The sequence below is a fragment of the Muscardinus avellanarius genome (genome assembly GCF_963383645.1).
Source record: "Muscardinus avellanarius genome assembly, chromosome: 16".
Taxonomy (NCBI): Eukaryota; Metazoa; Chordata; class Mammalia; order Rodentia; family Gliridae; genus Muscardinus; species Muscardinus avellanarius.
In genome coordinates this window covers 4,303,969-4,326,114 of record NC_137802.1, presented here as the reverse complement: position 1 = coordinate 4,326,114, position 22,146 = coordinate 4,303,969, and the positions used below count along the sequence as shown (strand labels likewise).

Here is a 22,146-nt window from a genome sequence, read left to right as displayed (position 1 = left end):
GGAAACAGGGTCTCACTGAGTAGCTGAGGCTGGCCTCAAACCGCGATCCTCCGGTCTCAGCCTCTCAAGTGCTGGGATGACTTGAGAGGCCCCCACGCCCGGCTTTACTCCTGATTTTGGAAGGGGTCTCGTTAGTCTCCCGAGAGCCTTGCTGAGTTGCTGAGACTGGCCTCGAACTTGTGTCCCTCTCGTCTTAACCTGACAGTACGGGGATCACAGGCGTATGCCACCGCACCTGGCCGTGAAGATTTTTCCTAAGAGGCGTGACCTTAGCTGTAGTTTCCTGGAATGACGCTCCCAATCCAGGAACTCGGGAGGCTGAGAGAGGAGGGTTGCAAATTCAAGGCCAGCCTCTACTCAGTAAGACACGGTTTCAAGATAAAAAGGGCCGGGGGTTTATTTCTGACAGCACACCTGGGTTCAATTCCCCAGTACAAGAGCTGGGAGCGGCGGTGTATACGTCTAACTCCGGTACCTGGGAGGCTCAGACGGGAGGGTTGTGGGTTTGAGGCCAATCTTGACAGCTTAGCAAGACTATTACGTATGTATGTGTGTATACATGTTTATATGATTACATACATGTTTATATATGTGTGTGTGTATGGCTGACCATGTAGCTCAGAGGTAGAATGCCCCTGGACTGAATTCCCAGTACAAAACAACCAGGGAAGACGTCTGCGGTGGGACTGGCCAGGCATGAAGGCGCCGGCCTGCAGTCCCAGTGCCTGGGAGGCCGAGACAGGAGGACCGCAGGTTCAAGGCTAGCCTTGGCGATTTAGCAGGACTTTGTTTCAAAAAGGGTTGGGGGGAGTCGGGGCGCGGTGGCGCGCGCTCGTCATCCCGGCCCTCGGGAGGCCGAGACGGGAGGACCCGGGTTCGCGGGCAGCCTCAGCTACTCGGGCCCTTTGCAACTCTGACCTTATTTCAGAAAAAATAATAAAAAATAGGGCTGGGGGTGGCGCTCAGAAGTAGATGCCCCTGGGTCCCATCCCCAGCACCTCAAAAAGTTCCAAAAATTCCGCCCCGGACCCGAGCGACCCCGGGAGCGAAGTCTGCGGTGCTGCCGGCGCTGGGCTAAGTCACGGCGGCGGCCGGGCCCGGCTTCCTCTGGGCCTCCCGGAGCCCTTCGGTCCCCGGGTGCATCTGCCCAGCCAGGCGGAAGGCGGGGTGTCCTGGGCCGCCCTCACCCCGGAGAGGCCGGAGGCGCAATTCCCCGCGCAAGACAGACGGGGCCATAAATAATCCGTTTATTTCGCGGCGCCCCGTCGGCCGCTGGTGGCGGGGGAGGGCGGAGAGGGTCAGGGGCGCCCGCGGCGGGGGCTTCAGTAGACCACCTCGTACACGGTGGCCTTCTTGTCCCCCGAGCCCGTCACGATGTACTTGTCGTTTCTGGAGATGTCGCAGCTCAGGACGGACGACGACTCCTTTGACTGGCGGCCGAGGGAGGAGAGAGGGGAGGGTGAGACGGCCCCCGCCCCGTCCCCGCCGGGGACACGCGCTCGGGGGAGGCAGGCAACGGGTTGGTGTTTTGCTATTTGGGGTCCTGGGGCTTGAACCCAAAGGCGTTCTCTGCCTCCCACCTAGGTCCCCCGAACCCCAGATTTTTATTTTTTCCGTTCCCGGGGATGGAACCCAGGGGCATTCGACCTCCGAGCTCCGCCCCCAGCCCTGTTTTTATTCTTTCTTTTGAAACCGGGTCTCACTGAGTCGCCGAGGGCCTCGCTAAGTAGCCGAGGCTGTCCGCGAACCGCGATCCTCCTGTCTCGGCCCCCGAGTGCTGGGATGACGAGCGTGCGCCATGGCACTGAGGTCTGAATTTTTTTTAAAAACCCCTCTAAGGACAGATAAGCCCCCCCAGCCTTAGCGGCTGGGAAGTGGGGGCCTGCAGGGCCCGGGGAGGGTCAGTGTGGCTGAGGGGCCTTTTGGGGGGGCTCAGGACAGCAGCTGAGCACCATGGGGGCGTCGAGCCCGCACGGCCGCCCGCCGGGCAGGCGCGGTACCTGGAAGATGCTGGCTCCGTAGGGCGTGCGCCAGGCGTTGAGCAGGTTGTCTTTGCCAGTACTCACGAACCAGCGCCCTGCGGAGAGCCGCCAGCTGAGGGCCGGGAACCCGCCTGCGCCCCAGGCCGGCGCCCTGCGGGGCTCCCTGGCCCTCCAGATGGAGAGCCCCGCATAGGCTCGCCAGACCAAAGACGGCGTGCTAATGGCATTGCGTTTTGTTTTTTTTTTTTTTTTGGCAGTACTGAGACTTGAACCCAGCGGCATTCGACCTCCGAGCCACACCCCTGCCCTATTTTTTATTCTTTATTTTGAAACCGGGTCTCACTGAGTCGCCGAGGGCCTCGCTAAGCAGCTGAGGCTGGCCGCGAACCGCGATCCTCCAGTCTCAGCCTCCCGAATGCTGGGACGGCGAGCGCCACCGCGCCCGGCTGGGCTTTCATTTTGAGTCAGGGTCTCCCCAAATTGCCGAGCGCCTCGCTAAACTGCAGAGGAGGCTGGCCTCGAACCCGCGATCCTCCCATCTCGGCCTCCCGGGTAGGCGGGCTTGCAGGCAGGGCCCACCATGCCCAGCTATAAGACCCAAACGCAGCCGGCCCCCCCCAGTTTCGTGCCCCCCAAGACGCACCACAGGAGGCGAACTTGAGCGACAGCACGCAGCTCTCGTGGAGATGCAGCTGGTACTTCTCGGGCCTGCGCACGTGCAGGATCTCCACGCCGCTGCTCTCCATACCCACGGCCAGCCAGTCCTGGTTCGGACAGTGTCCCAGGGAAAAAATCTAGGGGCAGAGGGGCAGCAATGGGATCTGAGACCCCCACCCCCGGGGGGCCGGGACGCGGGGCCCAGCATCCTCCCACCGCGGCCCCCACGCGCAGGAGGCAGCTGGCCCGGGCCCGGGCGCACCAGGCAACTGCGTGTCGAATCATTAATATTAATCAGAGTTACAGAGAACCCCCGGGCCGCACATCCATTATGTGCTGGAGCGCCGGAAGGGCGCGGGGAGGAGGGAGCGGGCCGGAGGGAGGAGGGGGAGCGGAAGCCAGGCAGGCGGGACAGCCCGCCCCCGCCCCCAGCAGATGGTGGACAGGGAGGCCGGGCCGCCCGGGCCGGGTCTGGAGGACGGACTCTGCAGCCCTCGCCTTGGAGTTCCTCCCAGGAGACCACACTTCTTTTTTTTTTAAGGATGCAGCCCCCCCCCGCGCGCCCCCAGCCCAAGGACAAAGCCCTGCTCCGTCCAGCCTCCCCAAGTCTGTCCCCAGAGACGGGACCAGGCGCTGGCCACAGAGAAGACGGAAGGCTCCGGTATTCCTTGCGGGCGCCCAGAGGGACGGGAGGGAGTCGCCACAAACGTACATTGCCTACTGAGGACTCGGGGACACGCGTGGACAGCTATGTCCAGCTGTACCCCGATTTCCGTAACAACAACAACAAAAAAAACAAGCCAAAGAGAAAGTAGAACATAACCAGTATGGAAGACGGGCACGTTCTAGACGGGTGTTGAAGGATGAGTAGGAGTTTGCCGACTGGAAAAGCCAGGGGAAGGGATGTGTGCAAAGAAACCCCGGGTAACAGGCTGAGGAGCGCGTGCCCCGCCCCCAAGCACTGGCGCACAGAATCTGGGCGTTCAGACTCCCCCCTTTTTTTCAGGTCTAGGGATGGAGCCCAGGGGCATTTGACCTCTGAGCCACACCCCTGTCCTATTTTTTATTCTTTATTTTGTAACCGGGTCTCACTGAGTTGCCGAGGGCCTCACTAAGGAGCTGAGGCTGGCTGTGAACCGCGATCCTCCCGTCTCAGCCTCCCAATGCTGGGATGACGAGCGTGCGCCACCACGCCTGGCTAATTTTTTAAATCTTAAAACAGGGTCTCACTAAATTGCTGAGGCTGGCCCCCCACATCCGCCATCTCAGCCTCCCAAGAACTGGGATTGTTAGGTGTGCGCCACCATGCCTGGCTTATTTTTATCTTAATTGCTTTTATATTTTATTTATACTTTGTTATATTATTGTTTTCAATACTAGGGACATTCTACCTCAGAGCTACATCCTAGTCCTATTTTAATAAAAAAAATTTTTTTTTGGTGGTACTGGGGGTGGAATCCAGGGGCTTTCCTACCTCCAGGCTACACTCCCAGACCTATTTTATACTTTATTTGGAAACAGAGTCTCACTGAGTTGCTGAGAGCCTCACTAAGTAGCTGAGGCTGGCTTCGAACCTGTGCCATCCTCCTGTCTCAGCCTCCCATGCACCGAGATTCTTGGCTGAGGACCCATTCCCGGGTCTGCTCGGTCCCAGAGAGACGCCGGCCCCTCCCCACACCCTTCAGCCTGCGGGGCCTCTCTCTGCCCAGCTTCTGCCCCCCCAGGCACTGCCTGTGCCCACAGGTCAGGGGCGCCCCCAGAACAAGTCCTCAGCGGGAGGCAGAGGTCTGGATGGAGTCTAGAGGTTGAAATCAAGAAGAAACTACATCCAGGTGTGGTGGCGCACGCTCGTCATCCCAGCATTGGGAGGCTGAGACCAGAGGATCGCGGTTCGCAGCCAGCCTCAGCTCCTTAGTGAGGCCCTCAGCAACTCAGTGAGACCCGGTTTCAAAATAAAGAATAAGCCGGGCGTGGTGGCGCACGCTTGTCATCCCCAGGGTTGGGAGGCGGAGACGAGGATCGCACAGGTTCAGAGCCAGCCTCAACTACTTAGTGAGGCTCTCAGCAACTTGGTGAGACCCTGTTTCCAAATAAAATATAAAATAGGCCTGGGAGTATAGCCCAGAGGTAGAAAAGCCCCTGGTTCCACCCCAGCACCACAAAAAATAAAAGATAAAGAATAATTTAAAAATAGGGCTGGGGGTGTAGCTTGGTAGAATGACCCTGAGTTCAGTCCTCAGTGGAGAAGGAGGAGGAGGAGGGGAGGGGGAGGAGGAGGACGGGACGAAGAGGAGGAGGAGGGGGAGGAGGAGGAGGGGGAGAAGGAGGACAGGACGGGACGAAGAGGAGGGGGAGGGGGAGAAGGAGGGGGACATGGACGAGGAGGAGGAGGGGGAGGAGGAGGACGGGGATGAAGAGGAGGAGGAGGGGAGGAGGAGGAGGACGGGGATGAAGAGGAGGAGGGGAGGAGGAGGAGGACGCGGACGAAGAGGAGGAGGAGGGGGAGGAGGAGGACGGGGATGAAGAGGAGGAGGAGGGGGAGAAGGAGGGGGACATGGACGAGGAGGAGGAGGGGGAGGAGGAAGAGGACGGGGATGAAGAGGAGGAGGGGGAGGAGGAGGGGGAGGTAGAGGAGGACGGGGACGAAGAGGAGGAGTAGGGGGAGGAGTAGGGGGAGGAGGAGGAGGACAGGGACAAAGAGGAGGAGGAGGAGGGGGAGGGGAGGAGGAGGGGGAGGAGGAGGAGGAGGACGGGACGAAGAGGAGGGCGGGGCGGCTGCGTCTTGGGGCGGGGCCTGCGTCACGGGCGTGGCCCCAGCCCCGCCCCGCACCTGCGAGCCGAAGTCGTACTGCTGCAGCTGGCGGCCCTCGCGCAGGTCCCAGCAGCGCACCGTGCTGTCCAGGCCCCCGGTCCAGAGCCGCGAGCCGAAGTCGGAGATGTCGATGCAGCTGGCGCCATCCGTGTGGCCCTGGAACTGCCTGCGGGAGAAGGCGGCGGTCCTCCCGGTCCTCCCGTCCTCCCGTCCTCAGGTCCTCCCGTCCTCCCGTCCTCCCGTCCTCCGGTCCTCCCGTCCTCCGGTCCTCCCGTCCTCAGGTCCTCCTGTCCTCCCGTCCTCCGGTCCTCCGGCCCCCCGCCCGCCCCGGGGCCCCGCGCCCACCTGACCATGGCCTGGTTCTGCAGGTCCCACACCACGATGTTGCCGTCGCTGCAGCACGAGAAGCAGACCTTGGCGTCGGGGCTGACGGCCAGCGCGTAGCAGGCCGGGGCGGAGGAGGTCAGCTCGGCCTTGATGCGGGGCGTGGGCGCCGCCAGGTCCCAGATGGACAGGGTGCTGGCCTCGCCGCCCACGATGAGGCTCCGGCCGTCGGGCAGCAGCTTGCAGGAGCGGATGTAGTTGTCCCGGTTCTGAGGCCGGCGGAGGGGAGCGAGGGCCGGGTTGGCCTGGCCACGCCTCCAGAGCGGCCCCGCCCAGCAGCCGGGAAGCCCCGCCCCCGAATTGCCAGGCAAGCCCCGCCCCCTGCCCACCGCCTTGCCCTGCTGCCTGAAGTCCCGCCCCGTAGGGCTGCATGCTCCGCCCTGGTAGGCTCAGACTCCACCCCCAATTGACATGCAAGCCCCGCCCATTCGTCCTGTAAGCCTCGCTCCATCTGAAGCCCCGCCCCCTAGGGCTGCATTCTGCACCCCGGTAGGCTCAGACTCCACCCCCAATGGATATGCACGCCCCGCCCATTCTTCCTGTAAGCTTTGCTCTGCTGCCTGGCAGCCCCGCCCCCTAGGGCTGCATGCTCCGCCCTGGTAGGCTGACTCCGGCCCAATTGACAAGCAAGCCCCGCCCATTTGTCCCGTAAGCCTTGCTCTACTATCTGAAAGCCTGTCCTTGATGTTATTGTAATTCTCTCCTCTTGGGGCTGCAAGACCTTTCCTGATTGGCCCGCAGAGCCTGCCTCCCCTTGATATGCAAGCCCCGCCCCTTCGTCCTGCAACCAACCCGACCCTGCCGCCTGGAAGCCCCGCCCCAGGCCGCGCCCCGCACGCACCAGGCAGTCGAGCTGGGCCACGGGCGCCTTGGCGCCGGGCTGGCCCACGTCCCACACCTTGACGCAGCCCTTGCCGCCCGTGTACACGTGCTGCGTGGAGCCGCTGATGGTGACGGCGCACACCACCTCGCCGTGCGCCAGCGTGTGCAGCTGCCGCGCGAGCCGCGGGATGCCCGCGCCCACCAGCGCGTCCGCGGGGAAGGGCACCGGCTGCATCTGGCCGTCGGCCGACACGTGGAAGGAGTAGGCCCTGCGGGAGGCGGCGCTGACCGGCCCTGCTGGACGGCCGGCTCCGGGTTCTGGACAGGGCCACGCTGCCGAGGCTGGCCTCGAACCTGCCATCCCGCCATCCTCCCGGCCCGGCCTCCCGGGGGCTGGGATTCCAAGCCAGCGGCCGCCACGCCCGCCGGACGGTACCTATGCCCGCGCCTCTGTCCTGGGGGCCCCAAACTCCACCCGCACAAGGAAGCGGCAGCTGTGGGGTCCCCGGGCAGGACCCCCACCCTGATACTCACGGCTTCCCTCCGGAGATGCTGGGCAGGGAGGAGGAGAGGGAGGACCCTCGGAGATGGGGGTGCGTCTCGAACGGCATCTGTCAAGCGCCCAGAGGGTCTCCCAGGGCCGGACGGGCCCCTCCACCTGCCCGGCCGTCTACACCGCGCCCCGGAGGCACAGAGAGCGAGCTCTTTTCTTGGTACCGGGGGTCGATTCTACCTCGGAGCCGCACCCCCAATCCGAGTTTATTTTACATTTTGGAACACGGTCCCGGCCGGGAGCAGTGGCACACGCTGTAATCCCAGTTCTTGGGAGGCTGAGACAGGAGGACGGCCGGCTGAGGCCAGCCTGGGGCATCTTAGCAAGACCCTGTCTGGGCCGAGCGCGGTGGCGCGGGCTGGTCATCCGGGCATTCGGAGGCCGAGGCCGGAAAATCGCGGTTCGCGGACAGCCTCAGCTACTTAGCGAGGCCCTCGGCAACTCAGTGAGACCAGGTTTCAAAATAAAGAGTAAAAAATAGGGCAGGGGGGTGTGGCTTGGAGATCAAATGGCCCTGAGTCCATCCCCAGACCGCAAAAATAAAAAGACCCCATCTCAAAATTAAAAAGGGCCGAGGGTGTAGGTGTAGCTCAGAGACAGAACACCCCGGGTTCAAGCTCTAGTAACACACACACACGCACACACACGCACACACACACACGCAACACAAGAAATGGTTTCTCACTACGTTATCACACTGCCCTGAACTAACTTTTTTCTTTTTCTTTTCTTTTTTTTTTTTTCTTTTTTTTTTTTTTTTTGTGTGTGTGTGGCATTTGGGATTGCGCCCAGGGACATCCTAACTCCGAGCCACACCCCCAGCCGTATTTGATTTTTATTTGGAAACAGGGTCTCGCTGGGTTGATGAGCGTCCCGCCACCTGCCGAGGCTGCCCGCGAACCGCGATCCTCCTGCCTCAGCCTCCCGAGTCCTGGGATTCCAGGCGTGCGCCGCCACGCCTGTCTTGCCTCAAACTTTCTTTATAATTTTTTTTTCCCGGGTCTAGGAATGGACCCCGGGGGCGGGCGTTGTACCTCCGAGCTCCACCCCCAGCCCTATTTTTTATTCTTTATTTTGAAACAGGGTCTCACTGAGTTGCAGAGGGCCTCGCTAAGTAGCTGAGGCTGGCCTCGAACCGCCATCCTCCTGCCTCGGCCTCCCGATGCTGGGATGACAGGCGTGCGCCCCGCGCCGGCCGCCCCGGCTCTCCCCGCCTGCCCGTCACGCCTGCACCCCGCTGCGGCAGGACTTACCACGGGGGAGCGTCCGTACAGCACGGAGCTGCTGACCTGGGGGGACAGGTGGAGGCCGACGTAGGAGCTGGGCATGGAGGGGTCCCCGCCGAGGGCGCCGTGGGAGCCCAGGCTGAAGGTCGAGGTGAACGGGCTGGACAGCGCCAGGGGGCTCCTCAGGGCTGAGCCGGAGCGAGAGAGGGGGCTTCAGACGCCCTGGGCCCGATCCCGCCCGCCACCGCTTTCTGGAGGCCGCTGGAGGAGGCCCAGGCTCACCGAGGCTGTCTGTGGAAGGCGCCGACTTGGCCGTCAGCTGGCAGAGGTGAGTGGCCGAGCTGGGCCCCGGGGTGGACGCGTCCTGGGGCGGGGAGGAGTCGCAGGACTTGGAGGCCGGCGTGCCCGAGGGGAGGTCGCTCTGCAGAAACAGACCGGGCTGAGGGGCACCCGGCGCGCGGAGCCCGGGGCCCTGCTCAGGAACCGGGGAGCCGGGCGCGGTGGCGCACGCTTGTCATCCCCGCGCTCGGGAGGCTGAGACAGGAGGATCGCGCGGGTTCGAGGCCAGCCCCAGCTACTTGGTGAGGCTCTCAGCGACTCAGTGAGACCTTCTTTAAGGAAAAAAAAGTCATTTTTAAAGTGCTAAGGGTACAACTCAGAGGTAGCATGCCTCTGGGTTCGATCCCTGGGACCCCAAAATAAAATAAATTCACAAAAAAGGGCTGGGGCTGTAGCGTGGGGGCAGAAAGCCCTGGGTTCAGCCCCCGGTGTGTGCGTGGAAAAACCCAAAACCTCCCCAGGGAGTGAGCGAGCCAGGCCGCACACCTGAGGAGAGTTAAGCCACGGGACGGGCAGGTGGAGGACGCTGGGCCTCCCTGGTGGGGGGCAGCGCCCAATCCCCCCTAAAAGCCTCCCCGGGGAGGCAGGAGGGCACTTAAACGCGAAAACCCCAACCTCCAGCAGTTGCCATGGAAACCCACCGGGCAGGGAGGCCTGGAAACCGACATCTCCATGGGTGAGTGCAGGGCAGGCGTCTGGGGAGGGTTTGGGGGGCAGATGAGTCACAAACAGAGCTTAATTGGGGGTCCTGGGGGGGCGGGATGGTCCACACACCCGGCCCTAAAACACCAGGGCCTCAGGCAGCCATGGGAAACCTGCGTGTGGGGTGGGGGTACTGAACCCTGCGGCACTCGACCTCCGAGCCACGCCCCCTGCCCTATTTTTATTCTTTATTTTGAAGCAGGGCCTCACTGAGCTGCAGAGGGCCTCGCTGAGTAGCTGAGGCTGGCCGCGAACCGCGATCCTCCAGGTCACAGCCTCCCGAAGGCTTTTTTTTTTCTTGAAACGTTGCTGAGGCTAGCCTCACAAAATCGCCATTTTAATACTTAACTGCAGGATTTAGGGGCAGAAACCTCCCTAGCAGCTGCAAGCCCGGCGGATTCCCGCCGCCCCAGTCGGTTTCCAGGCTCCCGGAAGGAGGGAAGTGAGTTTCTAGGCCCCCCATTCCTCACCAGGACGAGCTCCTTGTTTCTGGGGAGCGGCGAGCCGAGGCTGGAGGCCAAGGAGGACGGGCTGTCCACGAGGTCGCGGCGGGCGGGCACGCAGGGGGGCGCCCTCCCGCAGGGCGTGGCGGCGGGACTGGGGGGCTCTGAGGGCTGGTCCTGGGCAGAGGGGGGACACTGAGGCAGGAGGGCCACAGCCAGTCACAGCTACGGCCACCGAGGGCAGGCCTTCCCCGTGGACAGACAGGGAAACTGAGGCCAGGGCCGGCGCCCCCCCAGCACCGCAGCCTATCCGCAGGCTCGGCCTGCCTCGGTTTCCCCAGCGGTGCCCGGCAGCCCAAGGGCGGAGCCGGGCCCCGGGCTCACCTCGTCCACCACCAGGTTGTAGTCGCTCTTCTCCTCCTCGCTCTCCTGCGGGGGGCATCCGGGTCAGGCACCCCCAGGGGAGGAGCGTCCGCGATGGCTCCTCCCCCAGGGAGGAGCTTCCACCGTGACTCCTCCCCCAGGGAGGAGCTTCAGTGATGACTCCTCCCCATGGGAGGAGCTGCCACTGTGACTCCTCCCCAGCAGGAGGAGCGTCCGCGATGGCTCCTCCCCCAGGGAGGAGCTTCAGTTGTGACTCCTCCCCCATGGGAGGATCTTCCACCATGACTCCTCCCCCATGGGAGGAGCGTCTGGTGGCTCCTCCCCCCAGGGAGGAGCTTCAGTTGTGACTCCTCCCCCAGCGGGAGGAGCTTCCACCGTGACTCCTCCCCCAGCGGGAGGAGCTTCGGCAATGACTCCTTCCCCAGTGGGAGGGGCTTCCGTCATGACCCCTCCCAGCAGAAGCTTCCACTGTGGTTCCTCCCCAGTGGGAGGGGCTTCTGCCATGACTCCTCCCCCAGCGGGAGGAGCTTCCGCCGTGACCCCTCCCGCAATGGGAGGGGCTTCCATCGTGGCCCCTCCCCCACTGGGAGGAGCTTTCATCTTGGCCCCTCCCTGATAGGGAGGAGCTTGTGTTGTGGTCCCTCCCCCAATGGGAGGGGCTCCGCGGTGGCTCCTCTCAGGTGGGGAGGAGCTTTCTGTCGTGGCTCCTCCCACTGGGAGGAGCTTACCCTGTGACTCCCCTCCCCCACCGGGAGAACTTACATTGTGGCTCCTCCCAGAGGGGAGGGGCTTCTCCGTGGCCCCTCCCTACGGGGGGCTTCTGTCGTGGCCCCTCCCTACGGGGGCTTCTGTAGTGGCCCCTCCCACCCAGGCCCTCCGTGCGGCCTCCCTGCCTCCTTGCCGGCTCCGGCCTCAGAGCTGCCCACCTCCCCCGCCTCCAGCCCGCCACAGCCTCGCCGGCCTCCAGCCCCAGAGGGAGGCCGCCTCCGCTCTGTCGCCTCCATGGCTCCCCGCGATCCTCCAGTCTCAGCCTCCTAAGTGCTAGGATTACGAGCCTGCGCCACCACGCTCGGCTTCCTTTTTATTTATTTATTTATTCATTCATCTTGTACTGGGGATTGAGAGCAGAGCCCTATTTTCAAACTACACACAGACACACACAGTCATGCCTGGCAGCACGAGAGCTCTTCTGATTGGGCAGTGCTCCCTGAGCACTGGGAGCTACAGACGGCTCCAGAGTGAGGGTCGTGACACAGACGGGCTCCCAGGGCCGGATCTGGGCCACGCCGCCCAGCCCAGTCCTCCCCAGTCCTCCCCAGTCCTCCCCAGCCGACTCACGTAAGGTCCCGACAGGTCCTTGTCCTCCACCGTCTGCTTCCCGCTGCCCCCGGGGCCGCCGGGTCGCTCCTCTTCCACCAGACTCTCGGGGGGCGAGGGGGACGCACTCTGCGGAGAGACGGGGCCAGGCGGGGAGGGAGGGAGGGTCAGGGCCGGCCGGCCGGCCACGGCTGTTCCCTTCTGGAAAAAAGGGGACCGTCCACCGGAGCACCGGGAGGAGGAGTCCTGGTCGGCCCTGCACCGCAGATGGGGAGACTGAGGCCCACAGGAAAGCTGGGCTTCTCCGAGTGGCGGACCCCAGAACAGCCGGCCCACGTGGCCCAGACACTGAGGGCCGGGGGACCGGGCGCCCTGGTACCATGGCAACCGATGCGGCAGCCACCTGCCGGCCACACCTGTCAGTCCAGTGACTGGGGAGACTGAGGCAGGAGGATCCCTAGTTCAAGGCCTGGGCCATACCGGCCATCCCAGTACTTGGGAGGCTGGGGCAGGAGGACTGCGGCTTGGAAGCCAGCCCAGCGACTTAGACTCTGTTTCAAAAAATAAAATAGAGCCGGGCGTGGCGGCGCACGCTTGGGATCCCGGCGCTTGGGAGGCGAGACCGGAGGGTCGCGCATGTTCGAGGCCAGCCCCAGCTACTTAGTGAGGCCCTCGGCAACTCACTGAGACCCTGTTTCAAAATAAAGAAGAAAAAATAGGGCTGGGGGTGTAGCTGGGAGGTCGAATGCCCCTGGGGCCCATCCCTAGTACAGAAAAAAAGAAAAAAAGAAAAAAAAAGAAAGAGAGGACAGGGCAGGGGGCCTGGGCTGGGAGCCGCTGCCCGTGGACCCGCGAGTCCGGCCGCAACTTACCCTGCTCGGAGCTCTGTCCGCTGGCGGCCGCGCGAGCACAGGAGAGAGAACGGCGTCAGCCCGCTGGCCAGCCTCCTCCGCCTCGATGACCCCGCTGGCCAGCCTCCTCCCCCTCGACTGCCCCGCTGACCCCGCCGGGCACGCGGCCTGGCGCTGCCGCCTCCGCTCCCCGTCCTCCCCGCGCTCACCTGCGCCTCCCTCGGCCTCCGCGCGCTCCTCCTTGGCGCCGCTCAGCTGGGCCTGCGCGGCCAGCGCTCCGGACAGGGCCAGCAGCCCCGAGGCGCCCCCGCCCAGCAGCCCGGCCGGCCGCGGCGCGAGGGGCCCGGGCGGCGCGTGGTGGGACAGCGGCTGGAGCTGCTGCTGCGGGAGCGAGAGCGTGGCCAGGCCCGGGCGCGCGGCGGGCGGGCGGGGCTCACCCCCGGAGGACCACCAACCGGGGAGGACCACCAACCGGGGAGGACCACCCAATCCGGAGGACCACCAACCGGGGAGGACCACCAACCCGGGAGGACCACCAACCGGGGAGGACCACCCAATCCGGAGGACCACCAACCGGGGAGGACCACCAACCGGGGAGGACCACCCAATCTGGAGAACCACCAATCGGGGAGGACTAGCCCAATCCGGAGGATCACCAACCGGGGAGGACCACCCAATCCGGAGGATCACCAATCGGGGAGGACTCGCCCAATCCGGAGGACCACCAACTGGGGAGGACCACCAACTGGGGAGGACCACCCAATCTGGAGGACCACCAACGGGAGAGGACTCGCCCAATCCGGAGGACCACCAACCGGGGAGGATCACCCAATCCAGAGGACCACCCAAACAGGGAGGACCACCCAAACGGGGAGGACTCGTCCAATCCGGAGGGCTCACCCAACCAGGGAGGATTTGCCCCAATCCGGGAGGACTTCCCAAATAGGGAGGATTCGCCCCTATCAGGAGGACTCACCCCAACCAGGGAGGACTCACCCAATTGAGGAAGACTCACAAGGGAGGACTCACCCCAATCAGGGAGGACCCACCCAATCAGGGGAGGACTCAACCAATCAGGAGGGCTCACCCCAACCGGAGAGGATTTGCCCAATCCGGAGGACTCACCCAAACAGGGAGGATTCGCCCCTATCAGGAGGACTCACCCCAACCGGGGAGGACTCACCCAATCGGGGAGGACTCACCCCAATCAGGGAGGACCCAACCAATCAGGGGAGGACTCACCCCAATCCGGAGGACCACCAATTGGGGAGAACCACCCAATCCGGAGGACCACCCAAACGGGGAGGACTCGCCCAATCGGGGAGGACCACCAATCCGGAGGACCACCAATCGGGGAGGACTAGCCCAATCCGGAGGACCACCAATCGGGGAGGACTAGCCCAATCCAGAGGGCGCATCCCAACCGGGGAGGACTCGTCCAATCCTGAGGTCCACCCAAACGGGGAGGACTCGCCCAATCTGGAGGACCATCAATCGAGGAGGACTCGCCCAATCCGGAGGACCACCAATCAGGGAGAACCACTCAATCCGGAGGACCACCCAAACGGGGAGGACTCGCCCAATCCGGAGGGCTCACCCAAATAGGGAGGATTCTCCCCTATCAGGAGGACTCACCCCAACCGGGGAGGACTCACCCAATCGGGGAGGACTCACCCCAATCAGGGAGGACCCACCCAATCAGGGGAGGACTCACCCCAATCAGGGAGGACCCACCCAATCAGGGGAGGACTCACCCAATCAGGGGAGGACTCACCCCAATCAGGCTGTTCAGCTCCCCGACGGTCACCTGCTTGGCACGCTCCACCGCTTGGAGAACTTGCTGCTGGTGCTGGAGGCGCAGGGCGCGGCGTGAGCCCTCACAGCAGCCTCTGACCAGCTCCATCCACCCTCCCGTCTTCTCCCCGAATCCCACCTTCTTCTATTTATTTACTTATTTATTTATTTAGTGTGTGGTACTGGGGATGGAACCCAGGGGCCTTCTACTTCTGAGCTACAACCTCAGCCTATTTTTTACCCTTTACTTTGAAACAGGGTCTCACTGAGTTGCCGAGGGCCTCGCTAAGTAGCTGAGGCTGGCCGCGAACCGCGATCCTCCCGTATCAGCCTCTCGAGTGCTGGGATCACAAGCGTGCGCCACCACGCCCGGCTTTCCCTTTTATTTTTAATTGATTAAGTAAACACACAAAGAAATAAACATGTAGGTGCAGGTACAACTCATAACTACAAATCAGGGTCCTGCCCTCTGCACTGCCGCTATGCAAGGCCAGAGCCTCTGGGCGAGGGGGGGTCCCTAACACCGGCCAGCACACGCCGGGCGGGGGCGCACGCTTGCCTAGGGCCACACGGCCAGGGTCTGGGCTCGGGCGGCCCGACTTCAGGGAGGGTGGACGCCATCATCTGCACCCCGCACCCCCAGGCCGGAAGCCACGCCGCCGTCTCCGGCCTCCCTCCGCCCCCCAGGCCGGCTCACCTCTTGGGTCAGGAAGGGAACGATCTGAGCGCAGATCCCACTGAGCCGCTTCACGATCTCAGCCTGGAAGCAGAGCTGAGGCTTGATGGCGGCCGGAGACCCTCCGCCCCGACCTCGCGGTCATTTGCACAACTGCAAGCCGGGCGGCTGGCACAGGCCCCAGCCCCGGGCCCCCCACACTCCCAGCCCACCCCTCCTGCAGCCCTGCCCGAGGCTCTGCGGGCTGATTCTAACATTACATCCTTAGGCAAAACCTAAGAATCAGCCGGGCATGGTGGGCACGCTTGTCATCCCAGCACGCGGGAGGCTGAGACCGGAGGATCGCGGTTCGCGGCCAGCCTCAGCTACTTAGCGAGGCCCTCTGCAGCTCAGTGAGCCCGTGTTTCAAAATAAAGAATAACCGCCGGGCGTGGTGGCGCACGCTTGTCATCCCCGCGCTTGGGAGGTGGAGACAGGAGGATCGCGCAGGTTCGAAGCCAGCCCCGCTGGCTTAAGAGACCCTGTTTCCAAATAAAAATATAAAAAATAGGTCTGGGAGTGTAGCCCGGAGGTAGAAGGGCTTCCAGGAACCCCAGTACCACAAAAAATAAAGAAAGAAAGAAAGAAAGAAAGAAAGAAAGAAAGAAAAAATAGGGCTGGGGTGTAGCTTGGAGGTTGAATGCCCCTGGGTTCCATCCCCAGATACACACACACAAAAAAAAAAAAAATCTAAGAATCTATCTCAGGGTCTGTTCTCCCTGGCTTCCCCCTTAGGGGAGCCTCGGGGGTCAGCCCAGGGGTGAACCTGGGACCACTGGAGTCCATTTCAGAACCTTCTGGGCTATCTCAGAACCTTGAAGTCTAAGGAACCTGAGGTCTAGCTCAGAACCTTGAGGTCGAAGAGACCCGAGTTCTGACTCAGAACCGAGAGGACGATCTCAGAACCTTGAGTTCTAGCTCAGAACTGAGGTCCAGCTCAGAAACCTCAGCAGCACAGAAAGACGCACACCAGCCGGGCATGGTGGCGGCACATTCCTATAATCCCAGGACTAGGGAGGCTGAGACAGGAGGATCGCAGGTTTGAGACCAGCCTCAGCAGAGGAGACTCTGGACAACCTAGCGAGATCCTGTCTTAAAACAAAAAAGCAAGGGGGCTGGGGGCGGAGCTCAGAGGTAGAATGGCCCTGGGTTCAATTCTCAGTGAAAGGAAGGGAGGAAGGAAAGACAGAGAGAAGAAAGGAAAAGGCCTCTCGACCTACACCTCCCGTCACACCGCTGGGATCCTCGAGCTCGCGGGACCCCGAGGTCTCTCTGGGAACCTTGGGTCACACGCGGAAGCCCAGAACCGGCCTCGCAGCCCCCAGCCCGGGGCAGCCTCAGCCGACGCCAGCCTCTTGGGATGGTGTGGTCGGAACCATCAGTCAACCTCAGGACGCCCCGGCCGATACCCCGACCCAGCACCCAGCACCTCGGGCTTTGGCTCAGAACGTCAGACTCTGACCCAGAGGCCTCCCCCGCGGGACAGCCGCCTGCTGACTCCGCTGTCCCCAGAAGCTGAAACCCGGGTTGCTTTTATTTATTTATTCATTTATTTTTATTTTTTTAAATTTTTGGTGGTACTGGGGGTGGAACCCTGAGGCTTTCTACCTCCGGGCTACACTCCCAGACCTTTTTTTTTTTTTCATATTTTATTTGGAAACAGGGTCTCACTAAGTTGCCGAGAGCCTCACTAAGTAGCTGAGGCTGGCTTCGAACCCGTGCGAGCCTCCTGTCTCAGCCTCCCAAGCGCGGGGATTACAAGCCTGCGCCACCACGCCTAGCTCTATTTATTTATTTATTTATTTATTTATTTATTTATTTTTTCCCGTACTGGGGCTGGAACCCAGGGGCATTCTACCTCCGAGCTCCACCCCCAGCCCGATTTTTATTCTTTATTTTGAAACGGGGTCTCACTGAGTTGCGGAGGGCCTCGCTAAGTAGCCAGGGCTGGCCTCGAACCGCCATCCTCCTGCCTCAGACTCCGGATGGAGAAGCCCGGCTCCCGGGACCGCCACAGACGCTTCAGGACAAGACCCCGTCCCCGGGTCTGCTCTGCTCCAGTGTGCCCCGGCGGTGGGGCTCTCTCCGGCTGCCAGGCCCCCGCATCCCTGACCCCCACCCGGCACACTGACCTGCTTGTGCATTTCAATGTTGAGCCCGTAGGACATCTCGTAGTACTGCAAAGGGAACGCTTGCTGGGGACGTCTAGGCGCCTGGAGACGGCCAGCCCTGCGCCCTACGCCCGGACACCGGGGGTCTTCTGGCAGCGCCCCCTCCCCACATGGGGAATCCCAGCAAGCCGCGGAGGCCCCCAGCCTCAGGAGCGCCCAGAAGGAAAGTCCGGAGGAAGAATCAGGGGGTCTCCCTGGAGGGGTCCCCTGCACAGAGGGGCCAGGTAGGACCCAAAGGACCCTGGCCACAGGAGGTGACCCTGGGGAGGGCTGGAGGTACGGGGTGGCGAGGGGGGCTCCCAGGCGGCCGGAGAGCAGGCAGGGGAGGTCGAGGCTCGGGCAGGGCGGGGTGGGCCGGGGAGGGGAAGGGCCCCCCGCCCGCACCCGGGACCCCTCACCATGACATAATGTCGCTGCATCTCCGTCTTCTCGCTGACCAGCTTCTCGCACTCCAGCTTGAGGCTAGGGAGGAGCAGGTGGGGGGTGAGGGTCGCGGCGCGGCTGGCGGGGTGGGGGCCCCCGCCCTCACCTGTGGTACTGCGCCTGCAGGAACTGGAATTCCTCCTTGATGCGGTCGCAGATCTCCAGGATGGAGAACTTGAAGGGCTGGCCCGGCTGCAGCGGGGTCTGGGCGGGGGGCGCGGGTCTCAGTGCCGGCCGGCGGGGCGACCCTCCCCCCGCCCGGGCCCCACTCACCGGGTGCCTCCCCTGGGGGTACATCCTCCCGGCCGGCGCCGCCCCCCGCCCCAGCGCCCCCGAGCTCGGCAAGATGGGGCCGGGGAGCCGCCGGCGGCGAGGGGCGAGGGTGGGGGCGGGCCGGGGTCGCTGCAGCCCCGCGGAGCCGCCGCCTCCCTCCTCCCTCCTCCTCCTCCTCCTCCCTCCTCCCTCCTCCCTCCTCCCTCCTCCCTCCGGCGGCCCGGCTGAGCCGCCTTAAGGTGGCGCCGCGCCCGCCCCGCGCCAAGGGCGCCCGGCCTCCCCGCCCCGCCCCCTCCGCGCCCGGGGAAACTGAGGCCAGGCGCCCGCCGCAGAGACGCAGCGCCCGGGAGCTGGGGGGCAGCCGCGGGTGGGGCGGCGGGGGCTGTCCGGGCTGTGTGACTTTGGGCTCCCACTGAGGGTCGGAGGGAGCGGCTGCCCAGGGCCAGGCGGCCAGGGAGGCGGCCAGGGGACAGAGCCAGGCCAGAGGCCCTGCGCTCGCCGCCGGGAGTGGGGACCAGGCCCCGCAGACGCCCCTCTCCCAGGACGGGCTCCTAGCCCAGGCCCGTCCCTCTCAGCCTCCGGGCCATCAAGAGAGACTGAAGTCCCCCCCGCCCCCCACCCAGGCTGAGGCTTCAGCCCCTTCTGACACCCAGCACCGGGGAGCGGGGGTTTCTCTTTCCCATCTTGCAGTTTGAGAACCTCAGAGTTCTTCTTAAGTCAATCAGCAAACACACACTGATGGCGCACTGTGTGGGGGTCAGCCCGGGTCACCGGGGTAGAGTGGGGGACAAAGCCTAGGTGGGTGCTACCCTGTGTTCTGCGTGGACCTCGGTAGGTAGGTGAGCCGTCATGGAAGGACCAAGAGACGTCCGTCCATCCATCAATCCATCCATCCATCCATCCATCCACCCATCATCCATCCATTCACCCATCCATCCATCCACCCGTCCATCCATCCATCCACCCATCCATCCACCCATCCATCCATCCACCCATCATCCATCCATCCATCCATCCACCCATCCATCCACCCATCCATCCATCCATCCACCCATCCATCCATCCACCCATCCATCCATCCATCCACCCATCCACCCATCCATCCACCCATCATCCATCCATTCATCCACCCACCCATCCACCCATCCATCCATCCATCCACCCACCCATCCATCCATCCACCCACCCATCCATCCATCCATCCATCCACCCATCCACCCATCCATCCACCCATCCATCCACCCACCCATCCATCCATTCACCCATCCATCCATCCATCCATCCATCCACCCATCATCCATCCATTCATCCACCCACCCATCCATCCATCCACCCACCCACCCATCCATCCATCCACCCATCATCCATCCATCCACCCATCATCCACCCATCCACCCACCCATCCATCCATCGTGAAGCTCCCAGGCACCCAGGTCATCCCAGGGTACCCCTCTCCCAGGGCCATGAGGATAGACAGAGGGGAATCCCAGCCTGGTCAGGTCAGGCGGGGAGAGGCGGGCAGGATGGCAGCCGGGTGGAGCTGGAGGATGGGTCCTACAGAGGAAGACCCCAGGAGCTGTCCTGGAGATTGGCAGGAAGGGACCCACTGTGTGTGTGTGGGGTCTGGAAGAGGCCCTTTGACATGGAGATCTGCCGGGAGGATAAAGTCAGGCAGCCCTGGGAAAGGGAGGGAAATCCACGGGGGGGCGAGGATGGGAGGGTGTGCCCGAGTGGGGAGTATTCAATGGCTCCCTATTGCCACCAAAATCCAATTTAGGAAGCCGGCCGTGGCGGCGCACGCTCGTCATCCCAGCATTTGGGAGGCTGACAGGAGGATCGCGGTTCGCAGACAGCCTCAGCTACTTAGGCCCTCTGCAACTCGGTGAGACCCAGTTTCCAAAAAAAAAAAAAAAAATACAGCAGGGGGTGTAGCCCGGAGATCGAATGCCCCTGGGTTCCGGCCCTAGACCCGCAAAAAAAAAAAAAAAAAAAAAAAAAATCCAATTTAGGAGCCAGACATGGTGGCGGACGCTTGTCATCCCCGTTCTTGGGAGGCTGAGACAGGAGGATTGCAGGTTACTTCCAGTTTGAGCAGAGCCTTTAGCTAGAAAAGGCACACACACACACTTGATAAATAATAATTTTATTATTATTGTTATTATTGTGGGTCTGGGGATGGAACCCGGAGGCATTCGACCTCCAAGCTACACCCCCTGCCCCATTTTTTATTCTTTATTTTGAAACCGGGTCTCCCTGCGTTACGGAGGCCTCACTAGGCAGCGGAGGCTGTCCGCGAACCGCGAGCCTCCTGTCTCAGCCTCCCCAATGCTGGGATTGCAAGCCTGCGCCCCCACGCCCGGCTCTTGGGCTGTTATTTCTTCCGGGAATTTTCTCCCCCTTCTTTTTTTCTTTTTCTTTTTTTTTTTTTTTTTGCCTGGATACAGCTCACCTTTTCAAATCCAGACCAAAAGCCACCATCTCCAGGTATATTGTCTAAAAGCCCTGCCTTCCTGCTTCCTGTCTCCCTCCACACACACACACACACACACACACACACACACACACACACACACACACTAAAAGCAGACTGCCAATATCCGTATATTTGTAAATGGATAGTTATTTTTATTTTTTTTATTTTTTATTTTTTGTATTGAGGAGGGAACCCAGGGGCTTTCTACCTCTGAGCCACACTCCCAGCTCCATTTTTTTATTATTTGGAAACAGGGTCAAAGTGAGTTGCAAAGGGCCTCACTCAGTAGCAGCTGAGGCTGGCCTCGAACCGCGACCCCCCCCCCCAGCCTCCCCAATGCTGGGATGACGAGCGTGCGCCCCCACGCCCGGCTATAATTGGATATTTTTTCCATAACCCCCTCTTCAGCTACAGGTTACGGCCCCCAGAGGGGACCCAGCCCCACACCTTGCCAGAAAGGGGCTTCCAAGGAGACTGGCCCAACCAACCGAGCCAGCGCCGGGCTACACTGAGAAGCTGGGGGCTGAAAAGGCCCCGGGGGGCACGGGGAGGCCGCCCGGAGGAGGGGGGCTGCGCCGGCAGTTTGGGGGCCTCACCCAGGCACACGCCGCAGGGGGGGTCAGTACAGATTTGCCGCAGGACCGCAGCTGGTCTGCATATTGGAAGCAGCAGCGCCCCTCCCCGGGAGCAGGGCCGGGGTGGGGGGCCCAGCTCAGAGCGGCCTGTGGGGCGCAGGGGGGACCCCGGGACCCCCCAGGACTGCCAAACTTCACAGATGCACACCCGGCCGGGGCAGGAGACTGGGGACCGAGCCAGGGCCGGGCAGATTTACGGCAGGGTCTGTTCATCCGACCCGGGGCGCTCCCCGGCCCAGGGCTTCGCTCGCCTGTTTCTCCTCCTGCAAAATCCAGGGCGGGAAGGAGTCGCGAAGCGGGCAAAGCGGGGCTTTGGCTAAGCCTCTCTCCCCTCGCTAGACAGACTCAGCCCTGGTCCCTGGCTGCGATTTTATGATGTGCATGTGGGTTTTGAAAAAAGAAAAAAAGAAAAAAAAGAAAAGCAGCTCCGGGACCCGCGATTGCTCAGACCACCTTAAATCAGCCTCGCCGCCCCAGCTACTGTGGAGATGGCTTTCTCCGCGGTGGTTGGCCGGGCGCGCCAGCCAATCCGCCCGCGGCGCTCCCACATGGGCTCGTGACGTCACAAGGGGCGCGAGCCAATAGGCACCGGGATGCTGGCCGCCAATGGCAGGAGGCCGTAGGCTGCGCTAGACCAATGGGCAGACGGCGGACGCTCCCGGCCCCGGCCGCGCCGCCCCGCCTCCCTGGTAGACGCGGAGACCCTCGTGGACCGCCGCGCGGCCCGGGCGGAGGGGCGGCCCGGCCTCCTCCTCGCCCCAGAGGCCTGGCGGGTCTCCCTTTCAAAGCAAGAGTCCCCCTCGCGGCTCGCTACCCGGCCAGCCCCCGGGGCAGGCGCTCTACTTCACAGCTGGGTAAACTGAGGCTCAGAGAAGTCACGCTGGGCGACCACGAGGCCTCTGACCCCATCAGGGATGCTCGGCTTTTTTATTATTATTATTATTTTCTCCAGAAAAATCAGGGAGGTGCCTCCAGGGAGGGAGGATAGGAGGGCTGGGGGGCTCACATGGACGCGGTGCCTCAGTTTCCCCGAGCGCAGACCGCGGGAGAGTCGGGCGCCGGAGCTGTCGGCGGGGAAAAGACTACAAGTCCCAGAAGCCCGCGCGCGGCGCCGCCCGGGCTGTCAATCAAAGTAACGTGGGCGCCGAGCCTCCCGCGCCGCCCGCTCCCGCTCCTCCCGCTCCTCCCGC

General features: G+C 62.9%; 1 protein-coding gene across 2 annotated transcripts; it reads right to left on the bottom strand.

Moving 5' to 3' along the window:
* Nucleotides 1-1,322: 1,322 nt before the first annotated feature.
* On the bottom strand, nucleotides 1,323-17,872 carry TLE2 (TLE family member 2, transcriptional corepressor; the record flags this gene model as incomplete). 2 transcript variants are annotated; one of them, XM_080714192.1, is made up of 20 exons in its annotated part: nucleotides 1,323-1,430; nucleotides 2,001-2,077; nucleotides 2,626-2,776; nucleotides 5,470-5,617; nucleotides 5,797-6,044; nucleotides 6,677-6,926; nucleotides 7,192-7,268; nucleotides 8,464-8,624; nucleotides 8,719-8,857; nucleotides 9,948-10,097; nucleotides 10,305-10,349; nucleotides 11,643-11,750; nucleotides 12,494-12,513; nucleotides 12,682-12,853; nucleotides 14,247-14,321; nucleotides 14,964-15,026; nucleotides 17,114-17,158; nucleotides 17,551-17,614; nucleotides 17,682-17,779; nucleotides 17,849-17,872. In XM_080714192.1, 20 exons carry the CDS (start codon nucleotides 17,870-17,872, stop codon nucleotides 1,323-1,325), a joined length of 2,223 nt encoding a protein of 740 aa, XP_080570318.1. The 2 variants fall into 2 exon arrangements, with proteins under 2 accessions (XP_080570318.1, XP_080570319.1); XM_080714193.1 differs by having other exon boundaries at nucleotides 14,280-14,321.
* Between the last annotated feature and the right edge of the window lie 4,274 nt (nucleotides 17,873-22,146).